The sequence below is a fragment of the Pelobates fuscus genome, chromosome 1, assembly GCF_036172605.1.
Source record: "Pelobates fuscus isolate aPelFus1 chromosome 1, aPelFus1.pri, whole genome shotgun sequence".
NCBI lineage: Eukaryota > Metazoa > Chordata > Amphibia > Anura > Pelobatidae > Pelobates > Pelobates fuscus.
The window spans coordinates 210,089,360-210,115,746 of NC_086317.1; the positions used below are offsets into that span (position 1 = coordinate 210,089,360).

Consider the following 26,387-nt stretch of genomic DNA (forward strand, 5'->3'; position numbering starts at 1 on the left):
ATGTGGAACTGGAAGCGTTGGGTAACCTCTAGGTAGTACTCATGTGTGCTCTGGTAGGTTTGCAGCCATCCGTTGTCAGGAGCAAGCAATAGGCAATGTGGAGGAAGTCCAGGAGCCAGGCAATTGTCTCCAAGAGGTTTGGCCGTTAAGCCTGTGAGTTGCCCAGATGGGTTTAGCCGATGCCCTTTTGGTGCTGGATACTCTCCAGGCACGAATGAGTGTTCAGTTTCTTATTGGCAGTGCCCCCCCAGCCCCCATTACCAACCCAGATCAGTGTTCTGAGTTTGCCGGCTTCGTGACAGCGTGCTTCTTGAACTCGGGTAGGGTGTCTCTTCAGTTGCAGTGTAGTGAACTCCCGTGGGCAGAGCGGTTTTGGGGGGGGTCTACCCCGTGCGGCCCTCTGTTCTGATGTGAGGTGGCTTTCTGACATTCTGCGGCTCTGGGGCCGTCGTCTGTTCCTTCGCCTTCTCCCTCCCACCGTCCGCGCAGCACCGGCGGTCCGTCCAGGGTATGAAGTTCCCTGTGTGGTAGCGCTCGGGATGGTGTTCTGTGGGGTCTGCTCGATGGTGCCTCTGCGGCGAGATAGCTTGTCCCAGAAGGCAGCAAACAGGCGATCGAGTCATTCTGCAAGAGGGGGCAGTGGAGAGCTGGGTGTGGGGCTGCACGTGGCGTCCGCCATAGTTATGAGTGCTGATCCAGCAGTGCAGGTAAAGCTTTGTTCAGGCTATGTTTGCCGGGATGTCCCTCACCGGCAGTGGGGGGGGGTTGCGTTTGCTTGAGATGCCCCGGGCAGGCGCGCCACAGTCAGCGAAGGGATCGGCCGCCTCCCTTCCGCCTTCCGAGCAGGCCACCGCAGGCCTCAGATCAATCTCGAGGTAGGAGCCGCCGATCACGGTCGTGAGACCTGCTGCTTGTAGCCGCAGCGGTAGCCCCTTGTGTTCAGGAGTATAATTTGGCAAGATGTAGGGCTTTAGCTGGAATTACGGCTATATTTGCTCACTTTTAGCTTGGAGCTTCCATTATGTGTGGCCGCTCGGCATGGCTGCCAGGCTCCGCCTCCCCCCCCCCCCCCCCCCCCCCCAAGAGAGCTTTTTACAACCCTCAGTACCTTCTCATCTACCAAACGTTGTTGCCAAAAGCACCTCTCTGGCAGTCATTCGGCTACAAAACTACCTAAAGGTCCCCATCGGCACTTGGCCGCAGACCCTACCACTGTAACGATAACCCGACCATTTGACCTTGCAGTTCCCGGTCACCTTGACCCGATGTTTTAACCACTTTGCCGACCTGACAGTAGAGTGCTGTTTGGAGGGAAGGTTATACAGACTAAAGAGAACAATCGCTTCCTGAAAGCCATGGGGAGCCCCTGATATTTGATTGCCAAAAGCCACATCCGCACTGGAAATCTTTTGGGCGTGTACGGCTGGTCAAAACTTTACCCCGGTTGTGATTTGTCATCTCTTCATGGTCTGGGTGCTATTTTGCCAACATGGCTTTTTTGCCAACAGATTAGAGCTACTCGGGCATGTATCATATGTGGGGTTTCTGTTTTTTATTTTTTTATTTTTTTTTGTAGTGCATAGATAGGCATACAAGTTTTGAAGGACATTTTGTGAGAAAAGAGACAATACAAGTCATAACAGTGATACACAAAACATCAAGAGATACTGCACTATTTTGGTAAAGTAGATCATGCTAAATCTATGCATATATATTTTTTTAACTTTAGGTCAACTATATTTTTAAAGAGAAGCACTGGTGTGATCTGCTTAAAATGAGGGCATTATGCCCCTGAGTAGTTGCTAGTCATTCCAAACTGGGGGGGTAGGGGGCTAAGATGCACATGGTTCGTTATTTCACAGAGTGAGAAATCGTGAACTGAAACTTAGTCATAGACATAAACATAATACAGTTCTGTGGTATGTGCGATGGAACCTCTCTCTGGCGTCCGCTGCATGTGGGTCCCTGCAATGCGTGTCTGCCAGGGCTGTGTACTCTGTTCCGGGTAGCTCGCTCATCCAATGCCTGTCAGGGGTACCCCACATCTCTGTAGCGTAGCCGGGCCGTAAAGGTTTCCCTGCCCGTATGTTAATAGTGGTGGCTGGCTTGCATGCAGTGTCCGGAGCTGGAGTGGTGTGGGGCATTGCGCTACTCTGGATTCCGGAGCCGTCAGGTACATTTGTGTGGTCTCGTTCTTAAGTTGTGCTCTGTGTCCCTGTGTCATGTGGATGTTTGGCTTCTTGTGCAGGGGTTGGGTACGTCGCTTGGCCCGCCGCCATGTTAAGGCCCGGTTTGCTGTTGTGATTTTTAGATTCTTTCTCCCTTGTCGAGGCTGCTTTTTGTGTGGATGGCTGCTGGGCATTTGAGAGGCAGATGGGTGCATTCTGCTCTCTAGCTTGCGCCAAAATTTGGCGAAGATTTCATCTAGTCTGAGCTCGAGGTCAGGCAGCTGTCCTCCTGTCTCAGGGGAGGTCTGTACCGCCATTTGCCGGGGGCTATCTGTCGCTTCTCGTGGGTGAGCAGGCTTGCCCCCAGACCCCACAGCAGGCTGGTAGGTGCCGGGATTTCCCTCACCGGCAGGGGGGGGGGGGGGAGTGGGCTGTGCTCTGATGGGCCCTACGAGGATATGGGAGCTCGAGGGTAGAGGGATCGGCCGCCTCCCCCTCTCCCTCATGAAGTAGGCCTCCATCTTCCCGCGGTCCAGAACCGCCAGACGCCAGTCAAACTCCGGTGGCTTAATAAGTGTGAGGGTTCATACGAGCGTTGTGAGCAGTTCAATCTTCTTTGTTTTCTTTTGTTTTTATGTAATTCGTAGTTTTACGCTGATTTGGGTAGTTTTCCCCAGGAGCTCGAGTAAGAAGCGTCCGGCTGGCTCGGCAGTTAGGCTCCGCCCCCGTGGGGTTTCTGTTTTTGTGGCACTCTGTATTTGGGACATAATCGTTTAACGAGAAGCAACTCAATTATCTCTTGGACACAGAGGCGCCTGGGCGTGCACTGTATGTGTTTAATAGAGACCCCATGCTGGGGGTCTGTGCATAAAAGAAAGCATTCGGCTCAATAAAAACAGTTGTACTCCCAGAACGATGTATTGCCAAGTTACTGGAGGGATAGAGCTATGCACTAAAGAGCGCCTTCTCCAGCTACGAGGATATTCGGCGGAGTTACCTGGTCCAAGTATTGGAGCTTGGCTACATTGCTACTCGTACAGAAGAACTTGATTTTACCGTCTTCGAGGCACAGGTTGGACATTATTTCTAGGTGTCCAAATCTCTGTAATTTTGAACAGTGAGGCAGTTTTTATACAGCTGTCCCTTGGACCAAAGCTTGATAACAACATTGCATTACTCTAAGCATGAAGTTTGACTGCCATGAGTACTGGTCTCATCCGGTGGAGCCTAGTGTCAACCTCACAAGATTTGAGATCTTATATCTGTGATTCTGCTGTTGTCTTGTACAGGACACTCTTGGAAAGTCTCTGAACCAAATTTGGAATAATGCTGTAGCTTGCTACTTCTCAGCAGACATGGGTCACAGCATACCAACTTCTGCTAATTATAAAATCTGTGTACCTGTGTACACTATCTGCTAGCCTGTATTGTGTTTTAGATTCTTGGTTGGCAAAATGAATAGTACCAGCAGCATGCAACATTGCCTTTATAAGTAGATAAACTTGTATCAGACAGGGTTTCATAGGTTATAACATTGTCTGAGGTTTTGTAAAACCATGAAATACAACCAATTTATTTTCTTAATTAGAGCATTGCTTTTTTTTTTTTTTTTTTTTTAAATTAGAAGTGGCTTGTACTTTTCTTCCTCCCCCCCCCCCCCCCCCCCAATAACATTTTGACAAAAAAAATATAAAGTTAAAGTATTTTTACTGTACTCTGTTCTTCACTATTGTGATGCCCATGTAATGGAAGATGGTATTGTGTAAGGAATCCATATGTGTTCTAGCTAATCCAATGCTCTGTATGACAACCTTTATATATTTGTCTCCTCACATGTTGTTGAAAACTAATACATTAGTTGAAAGCCATATTTTATCTACATTCAGGTGAAACGAGCTCTGGTGTTGCCCACTGAGAGGAAACCGCATGTGTCAGAGGTAAAGCAGACAATATCATGCTTTGGCCGTGCGTTTACCCAGCACTGCTCCGCGCCATCACTGCAGAGCGTTTCCTTCCAAAATCCCCCCAAAAAGCAGAAATTATACCAGCTGCATTGTAATTGGTGCTTTTACAGTTTGGCCGGCAAATTTTCATTTCACCTGCAGAATCCCACTGATGTGACATCACGCATGAGGCATAGGATGTGAGCAAGCTCAGGGATAAATAGCCTTGTTTTGGCTGCATGATGGTTCGTCACCTTGCTCCCAACACCTGCCTTCATGCTGACCGTGTAAGAACCGCATGTTTAACAAACTTCAAAATGCTGGAAGCTTTATAAACATTGTTACTTGTATTGGCTATAATCTGATCTGGCTTGTCACTTCAGCTAATGGGTTATTTGTACATTGGTAATTGGTGTTTAATATTTATAAATATTGGAGCGAACCACACACATAGAAGAAAACAATAATTAATGAATATTTATAGAATATAAAGAGCTGATGGGAAATCTAAAATCAATGTAAGATATATAGGCATGTGCACAACTCAAACTTTAATTTTTTATTTTTTATTTTTTTTTCATACCCACAAGGATTCTTCCATCAAATGACTGAGGCATTTTTTGGGACTCAAATCACTTTTTTCTTTATACCTTGGCAGACTTCCTTAAGAACTTTATATAATAAGCATGTGAATCCCATATGCCACAGCAATAATCATTACAGTGATATGTCTTAAAAAGGTTCATAATGTTCAATGGGTAATTTGTCACCTATAAATTATCTGAATAGCCAGGCCCCCTTAAGTAAAAAAAAAAATAAAAAAATTTACTTTTAGGTGTTTGTAACTATGAAGGACCGCCTGGCACCCCGACCGGGTACTTCCGTCATTCACTGCTCCTAGGGCTCACTGAGGACTCCAAGCACTTCACTAGACACCATCAGCACCGTAGACCCCACAAACCGCCGCAGCTTGGTTGGGGTCTTGCCGTCCTCCACCCACCCTGGACCCAAGGCCAGGATCCAGCTTCCAGTGGGTGAACCTCTCCTAGTCCAGAGAGTGTAGCAGGAACAGCTCTTATAAGAGCTAATGATTATACTCAGGGGAGTATAGTGATTATAGCAGCCCCCAGAGTGAATGTAGTTCTCCAATCCCCCAAACATGAGCCAAGACTTCATGAAGGGGTAAACTAATCTCTTTAATGGCAGCCACAACTGGCCTTATATGCAAGTCCCCATGCAAGGGGCACTCCCACCTGGACCTTGTGGGGAACTGCAGCACCAAGTCACAGACCAATAACAACATTGGTTAAATGCATGACACTCCCATATACAAACACACAATCCCTCCCCTCTGCCTGGTAGATAATTGGATCAGGAACTGTACTAATCTAATCCAATTACCGTATATACTCGAGTATAAGACGAGTTTTTCAGTACATTTTTTGTGCTGAAAAACCCCCACTCGTCTTATACTCGAGTAAGTTGTCTGTATTATGGCAATTTACATTGCCATAATACAGACATGGACCGGGGGCTGGCAGGAAGCTGTAACTTACCTTCACAGCAGCTCCTGTCAGCTCCCTTCTCTCTCCTCCGGTGCGTGCAGCTCCCAGGTCAGCTCCCTCTGCAACTCTCGCGAGAGCTGCGGGGTCAGAGCGTTGCCACGGGTTACCGTGGCAACGCGCCGCGAGAGTTGCAGAGGGAGCTGACCTGGGAGCTGACCTGGGAGCTGCACGCACCGGAGGAGAGAGAAGGGAGCTGACAGGAGCTGCTGTGAAGGTAAGTTACAGCTTCCTGACAGCCCCCTCCTACAGCCCATCCACTGGACCACCAGGGAGTGAGAGACCCCCTCCCTGGCCAGCTAACAAGCAGGGAGGGGGGACGAAAAAATAAAAATATTAATAAGAAAACAAATAATAATAAGAAAAAAAATATTAAAATAATAACATAAAAATAATAATACAAATAATAATAAAATAAAAAAAATAGTTACCTAAAAAAAAATAACATTAAAAAAAAATATTAAAATAATAATTAAAAAAATGCCCACCCCCACCAATGCTCTGCACTCACACACACACACACTGCACATACACACTGCATTCATACACACTGCACTCACACATACACACTGCACTGCATTCATTATACACACACTGCATACACACTGCACTCACACACTGCACTCACACACACACTGCACTCACACACACACACACACACTGCATTCACACACACACTGCACTCATACACACACACTCTGCACTCATACACACACACTGCACTCACACACACTGCACTCACACACACTGCACTCATACACACACACACTGCACTCATACATACACACTGCACTGCATTCATTATACACACTGCACTCCATTCATTATATACACACTGCACTCCATTCATTATATACACACTGCACTCCATTCATTATATACACACTGCACTCAATTCATTATATACACACTGCACTCCATTCATTATATACACACACTGTAAATAAATATTCAGTTCATATAATTTTTTTAGGATCTAATTTTATTTAGAAATGTACCAGTAGCTGCTGCATTTCCCACCCTAGTCTTATACTCGAGTCAATAAGTTTTCCCAGTTTTTTGGGGTAAAATTAGGGGCCTCAGCTTATATTCGGGTCGGCTTATACTCGAGTATATACGGTATCTCCAAGCACAAAAAAAATCATACATTTTTACAAACACCTCAAAAGTACCTTAAAACACACAAAATCCCCACAAAAGTTACATCTCCTGATAGCCATGATCTGGGTGACCAACATTTCCAAAAATCACCCAGATCAGTTCAGGAATTCCCTGGAAGTCTGGTTTTTGACAGACCATGCACATGATCCTATCCCCAAAACAGTTCCAGGGAATAAAAAAATGGGTCGCAAGAGAATACTGAGAACTGGCAGCAGCTGAAATAGCCTGCCCTTCGGTCGGTCCCCGCTCAGTTCTCAAGCTGTTTTTTGCTCATCTTGTGCCATTACAGAGAGAACTTCTCTGAAACATATCAGACTGGTCCCACCCATACGGGCAGTCCAGATCCGAAATGCCAGCAAGTTCCCTCTGCACGAGAGACACAGCAACCCCAGACGATCGTTTCAGCCTTGTTAGGCATCATCAGTGAGGCATAGCTGATATCTCCCTAGGCACCGTGAGCAAGGGGTCCACGTCTGGATTATCCCTTTAAACTTGTGGAGAGTAAAAAATGGGTCGCAAGAGAATACTGAGAACGGGCAGCAGCTGAAATAGCCTGCCCTTCGGTCGGTCCCCGCTCAGTTCTCAAGCTGTTTTTTGGCATTTCGGATCTGGACTGCCCATATGGGTGGGACCAGTCTGATATGTTTCAGAGAAGTTCTCTCTGTAATGGCACAAGATGAGCAAAAAAACAGCTTGAGAACTGAGCGGGGACCGACCGAAGGGCAGGCTATTTCAGCTGCTACCCGTTCTCAGTATTCTCTTGCGACCCATTTTTTACGTTCCAGGGAATCAGGGCTAACGGTCGGTCTCTGTCTGGAGTACAAAAGTACATACCTCACATGAACAGAGCTTTTTCAAGTGCACTGGGCAAGGTATATTGCAGGGCCCATAGTCCTGAGGCAAGAGGCTGGCCAGCAGGCCCCCGTAACAAGGTTCAGTTTGTCACATTTCTCCCCTCCACAAGGGGAGACTAACCAGGTACCTGACCTTCTGTTAGTCGGTACCTGAGTTAGTCGATTAGCCTACCCACAACCAAGTACTTGACCTGTAGCTCTCGGGTGTCCAGCTTTGTCCTGTCTGTCCCATGCTGCAGAGTGAGCGCCCTCCACCCCTAATCTTTCTTGTGCTCCCAGGCATAAAGTTGTAAGTGCTTGGTGTGCAGAGGCCAGCGGCATTCTGCCCTGTTGCCAGTGCTTCTGCTGGTGGACGGGAAAGGGGAGGGCAGAGGCCAACTGCGCTTTGCCCTGGTGCCAGCTCTTCAGCTGGGATGGCCTGTGTAATAGCAGGTTCTGGATGAAGGGAAAGGGGAGGGCAGAAGCCAGCAGCTCTCTGCCCAGATGCCAGCTCTTCTGCTGGATGTGGGTTGGTGGAGACCGCGGTCCCATCCACTAACCCCAGGACCCGGTTGGGGATCTACTGTGGAGAGAAGGGATCACCTACCTCCTCCTCCAGGCATTCCTGCGGTGTTGGTTGGGGATCTGGACCGGCCGTCCAACATCCCTGTAAGTCTGGTTCAGAAACCGCTGTCCCATCTGCACCATTGTGGTCAGGGGTGCTGTCCCCCTGTAATTGGGAAGAGGGACCGGCTGCCGCTGGGGAGGGAGACCGGCTGCCTCCACTCCCTGTAACACTATCTGCCGCTGGGGAGTGAGACCGACCATCTCCACTCCCTGTAACTTACCCTGCCGCTGGGGACGGAGGACGATACTCTCCTCTCCCTGTGACTCTGTCTGCCGCTGGCAAGACACCGGCAGTCTCTTCTCCCAATAACACACTCTGCCGCTTGGGAGGAAGGACGACTTCCTCATGTGAGGTATGACTTGCCTGTTAGAAGAGTAGAAAATAAATAGATTTATACCTTGATGATCTGAGAATGTTTTAAAGTATATTTTATTATACACAATAAATTTAAAACAGACCTAATTGATGTTATTTGAACACATTAGCTGAAACCTATAACCGGAGTCACTTTAAGTATCACATAATTAATGTCGATACAAAGATGATTTGTGGAATAAAATGTATGTGCCCTTGAACAATTGCCTTACACTTTGGGCTTTTCCAGCATTTGAAGGCCAACAATCCTAAACAGTCTACCTCAGAAGTTTAAAATTATTATTTATTGTATCCATCTCTTACCAAGGTTCACCTTGCAGGGGGTGGGTTATCAATCCATTCTCTCCCCCAGTTTGTGGTAACCCACCGTCTGCAACTCTTGAGGAGTCAACTGCGTTTTCCCTGCTTGCAATGCTAACCTTTTAACTATACCCTATTCTTCTTTCTTTTTTTCCCCATTCTCTCTTCTGTTTATTTCTGACATTCCTTTCCACCCTCTCCTATTTTATGTTTTTTGTTTTGTTTTGTTTTTTAATTCCCTACCCTCAATTTATTTTATATCATTTTTTTTTTATGCTGATCAGTCATCTGCCCAGTTTGTGTCTGATAAATGTCACTTAGGGATGTGCAAAGAAGTGCCACAAAGTCCAAGAACTGATCAGCTGACGGCGGTGCCACTTCAGGAGCTACGAGCTCAGTTCTTCCTTTCTTAGCAAGAAACAGTAGATGTACATTCTTGCCTCATTGTGGCTTTTAATGTTGCCACAGCATTCCCCAAAAACGGAGTGTAATGTATTGCCTTCCCTTAACATCTGGTTTTAAAGGCTTCTTTTGAATTGCAATATGCATACATTCAAGGTTCAGGTGTGCAGAAACAAGTCACTGCCTGTGGTATATTTACTACATCACATTAAGGTTTGAACACCTTAAACTTATTAGTAATATTAGCATACCAGTATTTCTAATAATCATTTAAACCAGTGGTTCTTGACCTTTTTTGGTAGGGATATAAATGATTTCAATGGCATTGGATTAGCAATCCATTCTTTCTGTTTAAATGAGACTTGTTCAAAAGCACATCTATGAAACCACTTGGTTAGATCAATTTTAGTGTCAAAAAGCTGATAAACTGCACAGTAGTGCTGTTACAGTGGGCGGTTGCCTAGGGCCTGAGAAACCTAATGTGTCTGTTCTTACCATTCTACTGAAAAGAGAATGGGGATACAGTTGTGGATAGTGACCCTAGGTTTAAGAACCACTGATTTGAACATTTCACTGCCTTTTGAACCCATATTTCCTGGAACCACTGACCCTGTAAACATTTCACTGCCATTAGTGCACCTTAATGTAACAAGTGCTGGACCAATCTACTTTACTGCCATATCTGCACCCTAGTCCAAACAGAATATGGTCCATGGTATTTCATAAATTTTTCCCACTAATCACTTTGCACACGCCTAACCGATTATAGCTCTCTTAATTCTTCATGCTCCATCTGTGGATCTGTTTGTTTTTTCGGTTTCACCTGTCTCTTTCTCTTCTGCCGCCCCTGCGTGGGTAGACTCAGGAGGTGCCTCTGACGCAGGGTGAAGACCTTGCAAAGCCAACAGGGAAAGACCAATGGGGCCTCCTCCCGAAAGTGTCCATCTCAATGCCAGAAGAGAAGTCCATGGAGAAATGCCGTCTTCACCCACTTCTACTCCCCAATCCTCGCATACCTTTTCTTATGTCTTTTATAATTTTCCTAGCAGTGACACTGTGGTGGCTGGTGTTTTTGTGAACACTTGTTTGCAATAACATCCAGTGACACTAGGCTATCTACTTGGTCTCCAGAGAAATGTGTGCAAAATTCTAAAAATGTGGTTGTTGTTTTTTTTTTTTTTAATTGACATGCAGGTCACAACCTGCGCACATTTCTTGGTTACATAAACATCCTGTTTGTTTTTAAGTTATCATATTTTTTTTTCTTACTTCTAATGTTAATCCCTCTTATCACTGTTTTTATTTTTACAGAGTATGTGTTCTGTTCAATAATTTAGTTATAATTGTTTTATCACCATAATATTTTATAGATTTCATACACCAAATTCACTAGTCTCTGTTTAAGTATGTGAATATACACATGTATTGAAATAACACACTGTATGTAGTATGTTTTATGTAGATATGTGTGTGTATATACAGAGTTATGTGAGTTTGCACTGCCTTCCAAACTTCCTTTGAAATTATGAATAGCAAAGGATCTTTTTTCCAGACCACTATGATTGGACTCTAAGCTTGACTGTATTCCACGTTGGACTTTATCCTTTTCCAGCATAATCCTGTGAATAGACTATGAACTTTACTATTTCCCTCATCCGTAGTGGCCTTTTAACCCCATCTGGTTAATGTCTCGAATGACTGCTGAAATAAAGCCTGTTGATCTTTGAGTATGGACATTAGTCATCATATACCTATTCCAATAGTGAGAGAACTACCGATCTGACTGATATGCTTTCTTACAGTAGTACAAACTACGACCTGTACTTCAGGGTCCTCAATCTCCCTATTATTTGTATGTTCTGTGTCCTATGAATCTATTTATCTTTTTTAGCATAATCAAATGCATGCCTCAATTGCGTTGGTTTTTATTATTACGATTATTATTAATATAATTCAGGGACTTACGGTAATTAAATTTCGAGTGGGTTTTGGCTTTACACATTGTTAGGCTGTTAAGCCAAAAACCACTCAGGATGAGTTTTCCCTCTATGGAGACTCTCTGGCTATCTACTTTTGTGAAGCTAGAGCAAATAATAAACCCCTTTGTTTATAGAAATGTTTTTCTTTTCAAAGACGAGAATACAATACAAATCAGTAATCTTGTAATAAATAATTTGGTACCCTTGATCTGGATATAGCAAGCATGTGGGGGAGGGAAAAATGGAAGCCCCATACTAAATTTAAACATTTGCAATACATTATCAAATAATGGTATATATTTACTAAACCAAAAAGTTTGAGAATTAAAATTTTAAGGCAAAAATAGAAGATTGAAAAAAACCAAAACATTACTTGGGAGACGCACTCCATGATACATGTTGTATTAAGTGTTATCGGTTTTTCACCACTTTGTAAATTTGTTGAGTTATTAAACATTGCATTATGTAGCATCATTAGCTAACTATATTGTTAACTCCTGGTTTACTTGTTCGTATAATGTGCAGCTTTACATTGCAACAATATCCTGTTTAACCCATACCACTTAAACATAAATGGGTACATTTTACTTCAGCAAATAACTTGTATGGGCCAGTTTAGTCTGTTTACATATATTTATGTTAATAATAGAAATATCAATAAAACTACTTAACATCTTGAAGGTTGAGTAATTTACTTTCTTTTTTTTATATAAATACAATTTATTTTACAGGCCTATTGCGTGTTTGTTTTAATGCACTTTTCTCAAGAAACTATATAAAGAAGAAATAGTCAAAGTGGAGCAGGAAATATGAGTCATATGAATATTAGGCCAAACACCATTTCATAAAATGTCATTTTAAATCGATTGCTTTAACCATTTTACAGATTTGTTGCACATTGGTCTCTGCTTGTGGCAATACGTGATATTTTCCATCTATCTAACCCTTTAGTCACTGAAACACACATTCCCAAACTTGAAGTCATCGACTTTGTATACTATCCAGGGCCGGTGCAAGGATTTTTGCCGCCCTAGGATCTGTGTTTGTATGTGTAAGGGCTGCAAGGTGTGTTTCTGTGTATGTAAGGGATGGAGTGTGTGAGTCTGTAAGGGGTGCTTTGAGTGTGGGTAAGGAATGCATTGTGTGTTTGTGTGTGTAAGGGTTGCATTGCGTGTGATTGTGTGTGTGTGTGTGTGTGTGATGGATGTCAATCTCTCCCCCCTCCCTGTCAATTTCTCTCTCCCCGTAAATTCCCCTCCCTGTCAGTTTCTTCCCCCACCTCCCTGTTAGTTTCTTCCCCCACCTCCCTGTTAGTTTCTTCCCCCACCTCCCTGTTAGTTTCTTCCCCCACCTCCCTGTTAGTTTCTTCCCCCACCTCCCTGTTAGTTTCTTCCCCCACCTCCCTGTTAGTTTCTTCCCCCACCTCCCTGTTAGTTTCTTCCCCCCCTCCCTGTTAGTTTCTTCCCCCACCTCCCTGTTAGTTTCTTCCCCCACCTCCCTGTTAGTTTCTTCCCCCACCTCCCTGTTAGTTTCTTCCCCCACCTCCCTGTTAGTTTCTCCCCCCCCCCCGTTAGTTTCTCCCCCCCCCCCCCGTTAGTTTCTTTTTCTCCCCCCCCCGTTAGTTTCTCTCCCCCCCCCGTTAGTTTCTTTCCCCCCCCCGTTAGTTTCTTTCCCCCCCCCCCCGTTAGTTTCTTTCCCCCCCCGCCCCGTTAGTTTATTTCCCCCTCCCCCCGTTAGTTTCTTTCCCCCTCCCTCCTGGTTTCTTTCTTCACCCTCCCTCCCTCCCTCCCTCCCTGTTTCTTTGTTCACCTACCTCCCTGTTTCTTTCTTCCCTCTCCCTCCCTCCCTCCCTGTTTCTTTCTTCCCCCTCCCTCCCTCCCTCCCTCTTTCTTTCTTCCCCCTCCCTCCCTCCCTCCCTGTTTCTTTCTTCCCCCTCCCTCCCTCCCTCGCTCTGTATGGTCCGCGGGTACAGGGAGCTTTTGTTTCCTGTACCCGGCCGGACTAACAGGAAGTGCACACTCAGTGTTCACTTCCTGTTAGTCCGGCCGGGTACAGGAGACAGAAGCTCCCTGTACCGGCGGACCATACAGGGCTCGGCCACGCTACAGTGAGGGAGTGACAGCCCCTCTCCTCATGCTGCGCCCGGGCGGTGCGCCCTCATGGACGCACCAGCCCGGGCAAAGCTGCAGCCGCCTGAAACACACATTCCCAATCTTGAAGTCATCGACTTCGTATACTATCCAGGGCCGGTGCAAGGATTTTTGCCGCCCTAGGATCTGTGTTTGTATGTGTAAGGGCTGCAAGGTGTGTTTCTGTGTATGTAAGGGATGAAGTGTGTGAGTCTGTAAGGGGTGCTTTGAGTGTGGGTAAGGAATGCATTGTGTGTTTGTGTGTGTAAGGGATGCATTTGTGTGTGTGTGTGTGTGTGTGTGTGATGGATGTCAATCTCTCCCCCCTCCCTTGTCACTCTCTTCTCCCCCTCCCTTGTTACTCTCATTCCCCCTCCCTCCCCTGTCACCCCCCCTCCCTGTCAATTTCTCTCTCCCCGTAAATTCCCCTCCTTGTCAGTGTCTTCCCCCCCCTGTTAGTTTCTTCCCCCACCTCCCTGTTAGTTTCTTCCCCCACCTCCCTGTTAGTTTATTCTCCCCCCACCTCCCTGTTAGTTTCTTTCCCCCTCCCTCCTGGTTTCTTTCTTTCTTCCCCCTCCCTCCCTCCCTGTTTCTTTCTTCCCCCCCCCTCCCTCCCTCCCTGTTTCTTTCTTCCCCCTCCCTCCCTCCCTCCCTGTTTCTTTCTTCCCCCTCCCTCCCTCCCTCCCTGTTTCTTTCTTCCCCCTCCCTCCCTCCCTCCCTCCCTGTTTCTTTCTTCCCCCTCCCTCCCCTCCCTGTTTCTTTCTTCCCCCTCCCTCCCTCCCTCCCTCCCTGTTTCTTTCTTCCCCCTCCCTCCCTCCCTCCCTGTTTCTTTCTTCCCCCTCCCTCCCTCCCTGTTTCTTTCTTCCCCCCTCCCTCCCTGTTTCTTTCTTCCCCCTCCCTCCCTCCCTCCCTGTTTCTTTCTTCCCCCTCCCTCCCTCCCTCCCTGTTTCTTTCTTCCCCCTCCCTCCCTCCCTCCCTGTTTCTTTCTTCCCCCTCCCTCCCTCCCTCCCTGTTTCTTTCTTCCCCCTCCCTCCCTCCCTCCCTGTTTCTTTCTTCCCCCTCCCTCCCTCCCTCCCTCCCTGTTTCTTTCTTCCCCCTCCCTCCCTCCCTCCCTCCCTCCCTGTTTCTTTCTTCCCCCTCCCTCCCTCCCTCCCTCCCTGTTTCTTTCTTCCCCCTCCCTCCCTCCCTCCCTGTTTCTTTCTTCCCCCTCCCTCCCTCCCTCCCTGTTTCTTTCTTCCCCCTCCCTCCCTCCCTCCCTGTTTCTTTCTTCCCCCTCCCTCCCTCCCTCCCTGTTTCTTTCTTCCCCCTCCCTCCCTCCCTCCCTGTTTCTTTCTTCCCCCTCCCTCCCTCCCTCCCTCCCTCCCTGTTTCTTTCTTCCCCCTCCCTCCCTCCCTCCCTCCCTCCCTGTTTCTTTCTTCCCCCTCCCTGTTTCTTTCTTCCCCCTCCCTCCCTCCCTCCCTGTTTCTTTCTTCCCCCTCCCTCCCTCCCTCCCTGTTTCTTTCTTCCCCCTCCCTCCCTCCCTCCCTCCCTCCCTGTTTCTTTCTTCCCCCTCCCTCCCTCCCTGTTTCTTTCTTCCCCCTCCCTCCCTCCCTGTTTCTTTCTTCCCCCTCCCTCCCTCCCTGTTTCTTTCTTCCCCCTCCCTCCCTCCCTGTTTCTTTCTTCCCCCTCCCTCCCTCCCTGTTTCTTTCTTCCCCCTCCCTCCCTCCCTGTTTCTTTCTTCCCCCTCCCTCCCTCCCTGTTTCTTTCTTCCCCCTCCCTCCCTCCCTGTTTCTTTCTTCCCCCTCCCTCCCTCCCTCCCTCCCTCCCTGTTTCTTTCTTCCCCCTCCCTGTTTCTTTCTTCTCCCTCGCTCTGTATGGTCCACGGGTACAGGGAGCTTTTGTTTCCTGTACCCGGCCGGACTAACAGGAAGTGCACACTCAGTGTTCACTTCCTGTTAGTCCGGCCGGGTACAGGAGACAGATGCTCCCTGTACCGGCGGACCATACAGGGCTCGGCCACGCTACAGTGAGGGAGTGACAGGAGGGAGCGCTGAGCGCTTCCCTCCTGTCAGCCCCTCTCCTCATGCTGCGCCCGGGTGGTGCGCCCTCATGGACGCACCAGCCCGGGCAAAGCTGCAGCCACCTGAGGCTCTCTGCAGAGCGCTCGGGCGGCTGCAGCATTAGGGGGGCCGGCGCTCCTGGCGGCGCCCCTTCTCAAGGGGCGCCCTAGGGGGCTGCCTAGTCCACCTAACGGGTAGCGCTGGCCCTGATACTATAACGAATGGTGCACTTGCCCTCACATGTAGTTGCCTTAAAATATAACTCTAAAGGTCAGGCCCTTAGCTACTAGCCAGACCTGAAGGGACCATGAGACACTCACTAGGGCAAATTGCTACTAGCCAAGGCCAAATTCTCACTTGCTAATGTTGGTTAGAAATTTTAAGCCCTGCTTAAACAGTATGCTTTAGTCACCTCATGGTTCTGATTAGTTGTACCATTTAAAACAAAGTTCAACCCTTCCCTTTACAAAGCTATCCTCGACAAATCCTTTTGTGAAAGCATAGTGAGACCCATTTTACTTCAAATGTTTTTTATTCCATCAAAAGTACTAGATGAGCCTCCATGTATATGCTTCACATTTAGAAAATGCCCAGAAAAACCTTCTTTATAAATTATGTGTTCCTCACTAATCTTTCTCTCTCCACAGCCTCCGTTAGTAAAAACACAAACTGTGACAATTTCCAACATGCCAGCCACTGAGAAGGGCCAGATTCCCACAAAGGAAGTGCCCTTAGTTCACACTGAGACCAAAACTATAACATACGAGGCTGCCAGGGTAAGCTGTAGATATGTAAATGTCACTGGTTTTACTTCATGCTGTTTCTAATCTTTCCAGCTGTTTCACATTTTTACAGCAAAGTGAAAACTCTCCAAAATTTTGCCATTTCATCTCCTTGGCACCTAACCTTTGACGGGTCCATGAAAGATCTAAATATTGCAGTTAGTGCTAATACAAATTGCCTACTTAAGGACACTGTGAACAATACCATAAAGTAAAGATATGAATTAATTAATAATTGCACGGCGTTGGTAACCTTTTCTTCTCCATATCTCTAGACTGATGATATTAACAATGACCAAGAACCTGGCATTCTTCTCACTGCCCATACAATCACCTCTGAGACAACCAGTAGCACCACCACCACACAAATCACCAAGGTAAGGGGCCATCTGAACCTTTCAAGTTATTCAGGAATAATGTAGTTACATTCATGAGTCTTACAAAAATCAGAGCAACGATTCTGTATGTTTATAAAAAATAAAAAGAGAAAAAATTACTGCTACAAACTTTCTTGGTGATAAATTGGCTACAAAGTAAGTCAGTGGACCTTCGTCAAAACCTGGGGTTATCCCTTTTTAAAAAGGCATATGTTTCTGGCGCTTATCTGGACACTGCGGCTTCTATTAAATTTTGCCTGCATCTACTTTTAATATGTGCATAAAATAATGATTTAACATGTTGAATAGTCTAGTGGAACACTTTGTAGTATCTTTTGTTTTTTCACTACTCTTTGAACAGAGAAACACATACTTTGCTGTCAACTTTAGGGGCTCTCTAATCCAGATTTTCTTATTCCCTTCAGACTGTGAAAGGTGGAATCTCTGAAACACGAATAGAGAAGAGGATAGTAATTACAGGCGACGGTGATCTTGATCATGACCAGGTATCAAGCTAGTGTGAAAGTATTAAGGGTTCTGTTTTGGCCATTTAGCTATAGAATGGTTAATTCGGTTGTAAAATTGGTGATTTGAGCGTGGTTTGTATTATTTTTCTTTCTATGAAAGCTAAACACTTTCATATACGTGTACTAATGATGTATATAAACATTTGCAATTAGTTCATTGAATACAAGGTCAGTAAGCGTTGAGAATCTTCAAAAGGTGCAGGAGAGTCAGAATTGTAAGGAGTCAACATATATTCTTATCTTAAAGGGCATGTCTTTTTTTTCTTATTGACTTAGGATTTTGAACTATGTGGGATTTTTTTTACTGCACTTTACTGCAATGTAGTTGCTTAGTCTTGTTTTGTAACAGAGTAGGATGATTTTCTACACACACAAAACATTGGGTTTATTGCACCAGCACAAGTCTGTTGGTAATAAATTCTCTCCAAGAGGTAGTGTGGGGCAGAAAAGAAGAGCCATTTGCAACTCGTTTTTGTTTTAACTGAACAAAGTAACCTTATTCCATCCTTAACTTCAGGTTCTTGTTCAAGCCATCAAGGAAGCAAAGGAGCAACACCCAGACATGTCTGTCACTAAGGTTGTTGTTCATCAAGAGACAGAGATTGCAGAGGAGCAATAAGCAGAGGTATGAATCACCTTTTCTGTCTGACCATACTTAAATAAATTTTATTATGCAAGACTTTTTTTTTGTTAAGGTGTTACTCCGCTGTAAAGATGAATCACATTAAGTTGGACACCAGTTGCCAGATTGATTATTTCTATTTGCTGTTCCATTCACTTGCAGTCAAAGTTTGTAAAGTTGAGTATTTACATCAACATTAGACATCTGGCAATGTTAAAACTAAGAAAAAGAACGATTGCCCAAATTGCAGGTATATCCATCAAACATGCATTGCAATGTTATTATTAAACATGGCCAGGGATATAGGCTTTGTTTTAATAAGCTTTCAAAATGATTTTATACTGTTAGAAAAACTTTACTAATGATTTTTGTCTACAGAAGTTACCATTAAAGTCTGTGGGGAATTTTTGTAGATAAATCATTTTCTAACAGTATTGGAAAAAGTAATATATAGAAGTCATAGTCTCCAATAGGGCTACAAGTACAACACATGGAACAGTGCAAGTCCAAGCTTGGGCACCGGGATAAGCAAACTCTTCCTGGCTTAAAAGATAATTGTACTTTGTTTTTTTACTAATGCCATTTTAAAATAGCATAATATTTTGGCTATACATTGTGCTAGCACTTCTGCTTACTAGAGAAATCAAAACATTTAACAAATAACAATAATATACACCCTGCACCTATAATGGGCACAGGGTGACTTAAACATGCCCAGTGGCTGCCATCACCACAAAGAATATGTGGTAATTTACAATACTAATACTCCTGTGGTGCAAACAATCTTCCCTCATATTCCTGTATTCTAGATTGGTAAATGTTGCACTCTTTCATGCTGTTTAACAAATTTGGAGGATAACCAGGATAACATCAGTTGCCTTCCCAATCATCAGATCTAAACATCCTTCATCTGCACTAAGGTTTTCACTTGTTTCATCACTCACAGGTTGTTCTTAAAGAATAGCACAATATCCCACTATGAAATGTTATTAAAACTTCTTTCATAATTACATTATTAGGTATGTGATGTAATAAAATTGCATCATAACAGTTTCAGATATAGTTATTGTTTGGGATGGATGAATTTAAGTGTGGAACGTGGAATGTCCTTTTCATGTGATGACCGTTTTTTTTAACAAATCCTCTAATTTTCATCATTTTATGTGTTTCCAGGTCCATTTCAAGCCTCCAATGGGACCATAAAAAAAGCAAATTTCACAGAAAACCAGCAAGTTTCCTAAAAATGCCCAAATCCCCAAGAGATGTCTTCAATGACCATGGATGGATAATTTTCTTATCCTTTTATTTTATATTGTTTTTTTAAGGCATCTGGTCACTCAGGCATGGAAGAGGTTACAGATACAACGTTACAGTAACAAATATATGATGCAACTTTCATAAAGGGAGCAGGCTCACATATAATATATGGGTGGGTTAATTTATTTGGTAAGATAAAGTCTCTGCTTCACACTGCCCTCCCACTTAAGGTGCATTTTTGTATACTGTGAGTAATGAATGTGTTTCACTTCCGTGACACTGGATTTTAAGCCTAAACGCTATTCAATATCTCATTGTTATTTTTGTTTTATAAGAACTGAATAATAGTTTATGAGCACTGGAACACTGTCTAATCTTGTGAAGGGTATTGGCGATACTGTGAAAAACGCTGTGGTGCTCTAGTTGCTATGGAATATTTTGTAATGTCCGCAAGCCAGGTCTTACAATGTAATGACATATGTGCCCTTTTGTTGAGCTATGAATGCAGACAGTGGATTTCCACTACACACCATTGCTTTGGTATTACCTTGCAAAGATAGGGGATATATTGAATCTGTGACTAACTCTGTTCTATCTGCTAAACATTACAATGAGTGGCATAGCTCAGTTGTTACTTTCAGTTAGTGAAGCCACACAGTGTTAGACACAGATTGAGTCTCTTCTAGCTCCTTTCTGTACATGTCGCTGTGTCACCTTGCAGTAGGGATAGGCTCTGTTCCATTATTCCATTTTGTCTTATTGTGGGAAGAGGGTGTCTAGGGCAAAGGTCATAATATTAGAGAAAAAAAGAAAAAAAAACTGCTTATTTTTACTTTTTAAGAAAAAAACAAAACACAAACGACAAATATTGTTTTCTTATATTTGCAGTTATCAGATCTCATTCTAAATATTCCAAAAAACATATGTATTATTTTCTACTTTTAAACAATGAAGGATATTTGTAAATGTGGTTTAATTCAATTTTTATATATATATATATATAAATATATAAATGAATTGTGATAGGTTGTATTTTAGCACAGTTAACCAGCTTTCTAAGTGTGAGAGACTCGGACATCATCTTGTTGCAGGATTACATATTGAGATAAATATTTGTAGCTTATGGAATGTGTTTTTCTTTTTAAATACCGTTTTTTGGGGGAAAAACTGCCTGTTCAGTCTTTTTTTTCTTCTTGAAATGTTTGACAGCATATTCCTCAGTTCACATGATTAAAGATCTGCAAGGCAGGACAAGCGACCGGCGTGGAGGGCAAATGCGCACGTTTTTATCTTTTGTAATTTTGCTTGTAAAGTGCTGAATAAACACTGATACAAACTATCATCTGCAAGTTTTTTCATTATTTAAGATCCACTTTAAAAGCAAATGTAGCTTCCCAGCACCACTGATAATGTACATCAACAAATTTGTGCTCAAAAACACATTTCATGGAATCCTTATTTTAAAATAAAAAAGACAATTTTTACAATTTTCCACATTAATAAAGTCTCTCCTTAAATGGAAACATTATAGGGTAAAAATAACCCCCTAATGCTTTATATATTCTAGATTTGACAATGCAAAAAAAATATTTTAAAAAATTATATAAATATATATATATAATTTATTTTAACTAATTCTCTTTCAGTGGTGTCTCTGTGAACTTTTTAGTAGGTTTGCTAAGCTATGTTAATAGTGAACTCAGCCTAATTTGTGCGTGCAGCATGTTGGACAAAATTTAAACATGCTGCCTGATTGCCCCACAGAACACCCCAATTTGTTTTTCAACTTATTAAAATTTGTAAGTTAGTGAATAAACCCATAGTGTACTAAACACCACAGGATATCTTTAAAGGAACACTATAGAGTCAGGAACACAAACCTGTACTCCTGACCCTACAGTGTAACAACCACCATCTAGCCCCCCCTGGGCCCCTCATGCCTCCATAAATATAGCAGAATCTTACTTGTATTCAAGCCTGAAGCTGTAGCTCTGCATTCTGTTTGCCTCAGAAAAACAAGCTACCGTATTTATTCGAGTATAACTTGCACACGTGTATAACGCGCACCCCTAATTTTCGATTAAAAATCGGTATAAAATTTTATACCGATTTTTAATCTAAAATTAGGGTGCTTGTTGTACTCGAATAAATATTCGAGTGGGTGCTCGATAATACCGACCGCCGGGCTCATTACAAGCCCGGCGGTCCTGGGGGGGGGGGCGGGCAGCAAGCGTTTACTCACCTCCGTACAGCTCCTCCAGCTTCCCAGTGTAAATCTCGCGAGACCCGCGGCCAGCTCTGATGACGTCAGAGCTGGCCGCGGGTCTCGCGAGATTTACACTGGGAAGCTGGAGGAGCTGCACGGAGGTGAGTAAACGCTTGCTGCCCGCCCCCCCAGGACCGCCGGGCTTGTAATGAGCCCGGCGGTCCTGGGAGGTATATTTATTAGAGTATAACGCGCACCCCTAATTTTAAATTAAAAATCGGTACAAAATTTTGCGCGTTATACTCGAATAAATACGGTATCTGCTGACATCCTCAATAGTGGTGGCCTGATCCAATCAAAATGCTTCTCCATAGGATTGGCTGAGACTGACAAGGAGGCAGATCAGGGGCAGAGCCAGCACAAGTCAAACACAGCCCTGGCCAATCAGCATCTCCTCATAGAGATGAATTGACTCAATGAATCTCTATGAGGAAAGTTCAGTGTCTGCATGCAGAGGGAGGAGACACTGAATGTTTGGATGCATTTTAGGCAGCCATGACCCGGGAAGGATCTCTAACAGCTATTTGAGGAGTGGCCAGTGAAGTGATCACTAGGCTGTAATGTAAACACTGCATTTTCTCGGAAAATATAGTTCTTACAGCAAAAGGCCTGGAGGTAATGATTCTACTCACCAGAACAAATTCAATAAGCTGTAGTTGTTCTGGAGACTATAGTGTCCCTTTAAGGCCGTGCATGGTCTTGGAAGCAATTTTGGTTGCTGTTGGCACTGGCTAGGGAGTAGACCAGAGTGACTGACTTTCCATTTAATCTTATTCCTTTTGCTATATTGTATTAATGAAAAATGGGGAAGTCGAGTAATTTCAAGTGGAAAATATGGGATTTGTCTAAAAAGGAAAGGAAAGCGATTGGGCAATTGACAACCCACTCTCCTCTTCCACCCTGAGAAGGGCAACGTTTCCACACACAAAAAAGAAGACTGTTTACCCAAATAGATTCTACCAACTGTGTTTGTGGAAGTAGCAAGCGTAGCCACACTGCAATATATATTACTTTATTAAACCATGAAATAAAAACATCCTACTAACATAATTAAGATTGTTGACCACAAATGGGGTTAGCAACTTGTAACTTAAAATGCACAGCTTGAACTAAGTATTTTGATTGAAATTAAAAAGGCTGCAGTCTTAATGATTGATGTGATGAAAGGTGTCTGAAGACCCAATTACCCTCCCCCTGCTCTGTCTAAAGGTGGTGATAGTAATAATGGTGGTAGTGGATGACAACTACTCAGAATAATACGGAGCATCAGTGGACCTGCTGCCTGTCCTAGTACTATCTTGTTCTGCTTCTTTTAGTAATACAGACTTGTGGTATTTTTGCAGATATTGCTCCCTACTGGTACTACCCTTCACGCACCCCTATTAATTACCTTTGGCCTTCTTGGAGGCACTCTATGTGATTCCAAACTTTCCTTCATTGACACAGTATGTCACCACCCTTTGCCTCCTGGACGTTGAATCAGATAGCATGGACATTTTGGTGATCCCAATATCCTGAGGCTGAGCTCAACTAATAGTGGTGGCTGTTGAGGCAGCTGTGGTGGTGTCCAAACTCTCATAAGCCATTGTAGTACTGCTGCTGATGGATTGGGGAACAGGATCTCTTCTTCTACCCTCCCTCAATATTGGCTTGGGATTAATATGACATTGATGATGGTGGGTTTGTTTTTCTTATTACAATAAATTGGGTATATGTGTAGTTCTGTAAATGAACGCATTTATTCTGCAAAAATAGGTGCTTATATTGCAAAATGAGTTGTTGTTTGGATTTTGATATTAACCCCTTAAGGACCAAACTTCTGGAATAAAAGGGAATTATGACGTGTCAGACATGTCATGTGTCCTTAAGGGGTTAAGAAACAATGCTCGCACATTTGCGCAACACACACTGGACTGAACACACATTTAAAAAAAAAAAAAAACTTTTTTTTTTCTCCAAACAATTGAAATAACTAACTTTTATCAAATGTACATTGGTAACCTAGTTACACTAGGAACAATCCCAAAATAGCATCCTCCTACCTCCCATTTAAATATGTTTCAAGTGTCCATTGAAGCAGTTACAGGTTAAGAAGGGTCTCAGAGTAGAATCAATGACCCAGACTTTCTCCAACTTACACACAGGCATTGCAAAGTACAACACACTGTATCACTTACGTTATTGAGGGTGACAGACCAGCAAAGTATCTTGAACAATGCTGCTTGGCAGTATAATTCCGTTTCCCCCTTCTCCCTACTGGTCAGATGTCACATGATCTATGAATAAAATCATTAACTGACTGTCTCCTGACCATAAATATATATATATTTTTTTAACCATTTTCATGGGACAGGAGATTGAGCAGACATCTTGTCCATCTTGGGGAACTAAGCAGCTTATTTGCCCCACCTTAAAAACACCGCAATTTCTCCATTCCATCCCCCTTTTTTCTGGTGACAGGAACAGCACTGCGAATTAAGAATGGAAACAAGCATGTGCTTGTGCAAGTCCTTTTCCCCAAGATTCTGATGTGAGGTGTTTGTAAAATTAGACTTTCAAAACAATTGGCCTGAAATTATTCTCCAAGTATAATAATCACTTTTACTGATAACATGCACACTCACACATGCATTGATAAAATGCTCTTACTCTGTAAGCATATAGAAATACACACAGGAGTTATCCACAGAACTATCAGTCCATCCCTGGAACATGCCTATCCAACTAGGCTTTTAACAATGACCGGCTGCATGGATTAAAATATTTATTCAAGGATCTGAATGAAACAAAGTGGGAAGAGAGCGAGAAAAACAGGTATGGCAGGAAGTGCTATTGTATGGAGTATGTGCTATAAGAAAAGTTCCTCTTTGGATTTTGTCCCCTAGCCCCACCCTATGTAATGTTAAATGCATGGGTCCTCAAACTCTGACCCCCCCCCAGATGTTGCTGAACTACAACTCCCATGATTCTTTGAATTACATAATCAGAGAATCATGGGAGTTGTAGTTCAGCCACATCTGGGGGGCTGGAGTTTGAGGACCCATGATGCATTAATTGCCAGTCCACCTGATCAAAAGCCTTCTCCTCATCTATGGAGAGGATTAGCATCTGGTGACACTCGGGCTGTGCAATATGTATTGCACTTCGTATCCTGATGGAATTATCTTTTGCCTTCCCAGAACAAAACCACTTTTATCCAGGTGGACTAGCAACGGCTGCCAACAATTTTGCATACAGTTTAATAGCCTCATTTAACAGAAATATGCGCCTCCAACTTAAACAGACTTCAGGGTCTTTGCCCTCATTGGGCAGTATAGTGACGTGTGCCACTAATGTATATTTAGATTCCTTATTTAAAATTGAATTAAACATTCTCAACATGTGCGGTAACAGTATATTGCCAAATATTTTATAGTATTTTAATGAGAGGCCATCTGTGACCAGAGCACTTTTTGTTTTAGATGTTTTTATTGCCTCTTGTAACTCTCTTTTATAGTAAACTCTAGTTCATTGGGTCATGTCGTGGGGTAATGCCTTCTGGATCTTAACTGACAAGTAATTCTGAATCTCCATTGCACATCAACGGTCTGACGGTTTGACGGTCTGTGTCACGGTAGGTGCTTATTATAAAGTGCAGTGTAGTAAGAGTGGAAAGACCATGCAATTTTTTTATTTATTTTTTTTCTCCATAGGGAATGGAGCAGAAATGTTTTTTTTTTCTATTCTAATTTTGGGAATATGAAACAGTTTCCTACATTTCTGCAGAATCCTAAGTAATAAGCTGCCATATTTATTTGCTTGCTCATAAAATAAATGTGTGGATTTGTCTTCTGTTGAAGTTAAAGGAACACTGTAGCACCCAGAACACTTCAGCTAATTGAAGTGGTCTGGGTGCTGTGACCCTTTTTCATTTAGTGCTGCAATATAAAACATTGCAGTTCCAGAGAACTGTAATGTTTACATTGCAGCTCTAAGTCTGCCCTCTGTGGCTGTCTACCAGCCACTAGAGGGCTTCTGGAATCCAAACAGACTTTTGGTCTGTTATCGGACGCTGGACGTCCTCAAGGACCTCCAGCGTCACATTTTTCCCATAGAAAAGCATTGAATAATGCTTTCCTATGGGGAGGCCTAATGTATGCACGCCCATTGCGTGGACTGAGCCTGACCCAGCGCCAAGGGACATCGGCACTAGATTCAGGTAAGTGGCTGAAGGGGTTTTAACCCATTCAGCCCTGAGGGGGGACCTTATTAACCCTATGGTGCCAGGAAAACTACTTTGTTTTCCTGGCACTATAGGATCCCTTTAATTTTAGTTTGTGAATGCCAGGCTTAAGCTGTTGTGATTCTGAGCTGATAAAGTCCCTTCTCCCAACCCAGTTGAGCTACAGTCTCATCAGATGCTGTCATCACAATTATGAAGCCAAATTCTGCCTTTGTTTCCTGTTATTGAAGGAAGGCTCACTTCACAGTCCCACTCAAATACAGAAAGGAACTTTAACGGGAAACTGGTCACCAAAACAACTTTAGCTTAATTAAACTGTTTTGGTGTGTAGATAATGCCCCTGCACTCTCACAGTTCAATTCTCTGCAATTTAGTGCATTCACTTTGTTTATGCACAGTAGTGTCACCTCCCTGCTTGTTACTTACATTGCCTTCCTGAACACTTCCTGTAAAGGATCATGCAATGACTATACTTCCTTTATTGCACATTCTGTTTAATGTAGTATTTCTTAACCCATGCTCTGTAAATAGCTTGCTAGACCTTGCAGGAGTCTCCTGTGTGGGATTAAATTTAATTTTACAGAGCAGGAGATAAAAAAAAAAAAAAAAACCTGTTGGCTTTGAGCTCAGAGCATCTCCAAAATGGCAAGTCTTGTGGGGTGTTCCTGGTATGCAGTGATTAGTACCTACCCAAAGAGGTTCAAGGAAGAACAAATGGTGAACCGGCGCCCAGGGTCATGGGCACCCATGGTGCACGTGGGTATGTGAAGGCTAGTTTATCTGGGTCAATCACACACAAGAGCTACTGTAGCTCA

The 26,387-nt window shown here is 43.8% G+C and overlaps 1 protein-coding gene across 20 annotated transcripts in view; it reads left to right on the top strand.

Annotated features, from left to right (window-relative positions):
* EPB41 (erythrocyte membrane protein band 4.1) overlaps positions 1-26,387 on the top strand; it is a 403,184-nt gene that overhangs the window by 94,586 nt on the left and 282,211 nt on the right. For 13 of the 20 annotated variants that reach the window (XM_063454186.1, XM_063454177.1, XM_063454258.1 and 10 more), the window contains 6 exons: positions 4,055-4,105; positions 16,167-16,295; positions 16,577-16,678; positions 17,104-17,184; positions 17,723-17,830; positions 19,001-19,873. In XM_063454186.1, the coding sequence (XP_063310256.1) occupies positions 4,055-4,105; positions 16,167-16,295; positions 16,577-16,678; positions 17,104-17,184; positions 17,723-17,824 (465 nt within the window). In that variant the 3' untranslated portion in view covers positions 17,825-17,830; positions 19,001-19,873. Of the gene's footprint in view, positions 1-4,054; positions 4,106-9,254; positions 10,536-16,166; positions 16,296-16,576; positions 16,679-17,103; positions 17,185-17,722; positions 17,847-19,000; positions 19,874-26,387 lie in introns of those variants that run through there. The other 7 variants (XM_063454249.1, XM_063454329.1, XM_063454346.1 and 4 more) reach the window with 5 other exon arrangements.